The sequence below is a fragment of the Cyprinodon variegatus genome, unplaced genomic scaffold, assembly GCF_000732505.1.
Source record: "Cyprinodon variegatus isolate N-32 unplaced genomic scaffold, C_variegatus-1.0 Scaffold449, whole genome shotgun sequence".
NCBI lineage: Eukaryota > Metazoa > Chordata > Actinopteri > Cyprinodontiformes > Cyprinodontidae > Cyprinodon > Cyprinodon variegatus.
The window spans coordinates 172,023-174,579 of NW_015150902.1; the positions used below are offsets into that span (position 1 = coordinate 172,023).

Sequence of the window (2,557 nt, forward strand, 5' to 3'; positions counted from 1 at the left end):
CGCAGGGCAGCATAAAGCCCACTGCCAACATTAAGACAGAAATATACGGTCTCTTCCTGAGTGTCGGCTCCTTTTCCCACTTTTTTTTTTGTTTTTACATCGGCCCATTGATTTTACGTTATTACATCATGTTCTACTCACCCATATGAGTTTTGTGTCATTTGGAGCCGTTCTGAAGATATTCCGATATTAGGTTATATCCGCGGTTTTATTTTTTATATTTATATTCTTTAAAAACAAAGCGGAGTGTGTATGACGTCATCTGTTCGCTGGACTGGAGTTGTAACAGGCAGCCCGGGCCACAGGCGGCTACGCTCTACCCCTTCTATTTATTCGGCTAGCTAATCTGAATCAGCATGTGAGTAAAACTAGCAGCAGTTCAGCGGACAGGATGAATGAATGGTAGCCGGCGCACGCTGATGACATCATACACACTCCGCTTTGTTTTAAAAAAATAGAAATATTAAAATTATAACCGCGGATGTCTGGGGGACAGTGATTCGCCTACATGTTATGAATGCTGGCGTAGCATAAAGAATAAATTATGAACAGTTTAGTTTGTGCCTTCAAGTTGTTGCCCATAGGAAGACGTTACTTGGATATAACCTAACGGAATATCTTCAGAACTGCTCCAAATGACACAAACTCACATGGGTGAGTAGAACATAAAGTGTAATAACGTAAAATCAAAGGCCAATGTAAAAAAACGGCGTACCCCTTTAATGTTAAATATGTCAGCTTTAAGGGCTGCTCAGTGGCGCAGTAGGTAGTACTGCTGTCTTGCAGCAAGACAGTTCCTGGTTCTGTTGCCGGCCGGTCTTTCTGCATGGAGTTTGCATGTTCTCCCTGAGCATGTGTGGGTTCTCTCCGGGTACTCCGGCTTCCTCCAACAGTCCAAAAACATGACTGTTAGGTTAATTGGCTTGTCTAAATTGTCCTTAGTGTCAGTGTGTGTGAATGGTTGTTTGTTTGTCTCTGTGTTCCCCTGTGATAGACTGGCGAGCTGTCCACTGTGTACCCCGCCTCTCGCCCATAGACAGCTGGAGATAGGAGCCAGCACCGCTTGCGGCCCTGCTTGGGATAAGCGTGATGGAAAATGGATGGATATCTAGGTTGTGTTGTTTATTCCCTCTTGGTGTCGTATCACCAAAACCAAGGCTTTGTTATTTTAGCCAGATCTGCAGGAGCTGCAGCTCTGCTGGGGAAAAACTCACTGCTCAGCTTGGTTACTGGGGCCCCATATGAACATTTCATATATTTTTAGACTTGGACTCAACTTTATTTATCCCTTGGGATTACTTCTTCAGGGAAATTCTGGCCATTTAAGATAAAAAATATGACAGACAAGACGTTGACTTGGATTATTGCACTTGGGCTGCAGAAATGTACTGAGTTAAATGTACTTAAATTTGCTTATTTAATGATAAATAAGTAAAAAATGACAGTAGTACCAGAGTAGTTGGCAGGTGTTATTGCACAGTGAGAGTAAAATATTGCACGAGTGACAATAATGTTTTGCATAAGATGTCCAAGGAGGCGGGTGCTGACCCTTGTTCCTCCTCCTATCACCTCCTCCTTCCCCAATGTGAGGAGTTGTACAGCTTGATGGCTTGAGAAACAAAAGAGTTCAGCAGTCTGTTGGTCCTGATGCAGAATGAACTTTCTGAAGTGCCTCCAAACATCTGTGTATCTCTAACTCCAATCATCAACTGTAATTTCCCTCTGGGATAATTAAAGTATATCTGATTCTGATCTTCTGTTTTTCCTGCAGTCTGTACCAGGACGGTTCGGGTCGGCAGTGTTTGCTCATAGACAGAGTAACCAAGTCCGACTCTGGTTGGTACACGCTGTCTGCCATCAATGAAGCCGGCCTGTCCACATGCAACGCCAGGCTGGACGTCGGCAGTAAGTATCTCCATCCCTCTATGCAAATGTTGCTGAGCGGCTCCCGTCTGATTGCATCAGGTTACCATAGAAACAAGGCTGTAAAACCAAACACAGTCAATGCCGTGGTAGGCACATCGCATCCTCCATCTGCTGTCAGACACAACAAAGACAAAAGAGGGAGTAGAAACCTAAAGATGTGAGGCGAGCGAGTCGTTCAGCTTATGGCCAGAATGCGTCCCTCAGATGGATCAATGAAAGTGGAACTCAGCTATTAGGTTTCTGCTCTCAGATAACACAGCATCTGCTCTGTGGAGAGCTCCAGCCGTAGAAAGTGAGTTTAGATGAGCAAAGGACAGCTGCTGATGGTGCTCTGTCAGATGAGCATACCGATAGCCAATATCTGTTTATCCCTTTAGTTTTGTATGAAAAATACACTTTAAACTGCGTCAACAAGCGTGGAACCTTTTAGTCATGTACAAAAAAAAGCATTTCTTACTTTTTGGCGTTTTTTTGAAGCGTATGGAGATCTGATCTTAAAGTAGTTGTATGGGAAATCATATTTAAATGTCAAATCATTCTGGCTTAAACATGTTTATAAATGTACTCTTTATCAGACAATATTTTCCCAAGATTAGGACAATTTCTATTTTAAAAAAGTCCTGTCTTAAAA

General features: G+C 42.9%; 1 protein-coding gene across 1 annotated transcript in view; it reads left to right on the plus strand.

Moving 5' to 3' along the window:
- LOC107093832 (palladin-like) overlaps window positions 1-2,557 on the plus strand; it is a 42,071-nt gene that overhangs the window by 35,760 nt on the left and 3,754 nt on the right. Inside the window, exon 17 of the mRNA XM_015389132.1 lies at window positions 1,772-1,905. Coding sequence (XP_015244618.1) covers window positions 1,772-1,905 — 134 coding nt within the window. The remainder of the gene's footprint in view (window positions 1-1,771; window positions 1,906-2,557) is intronic.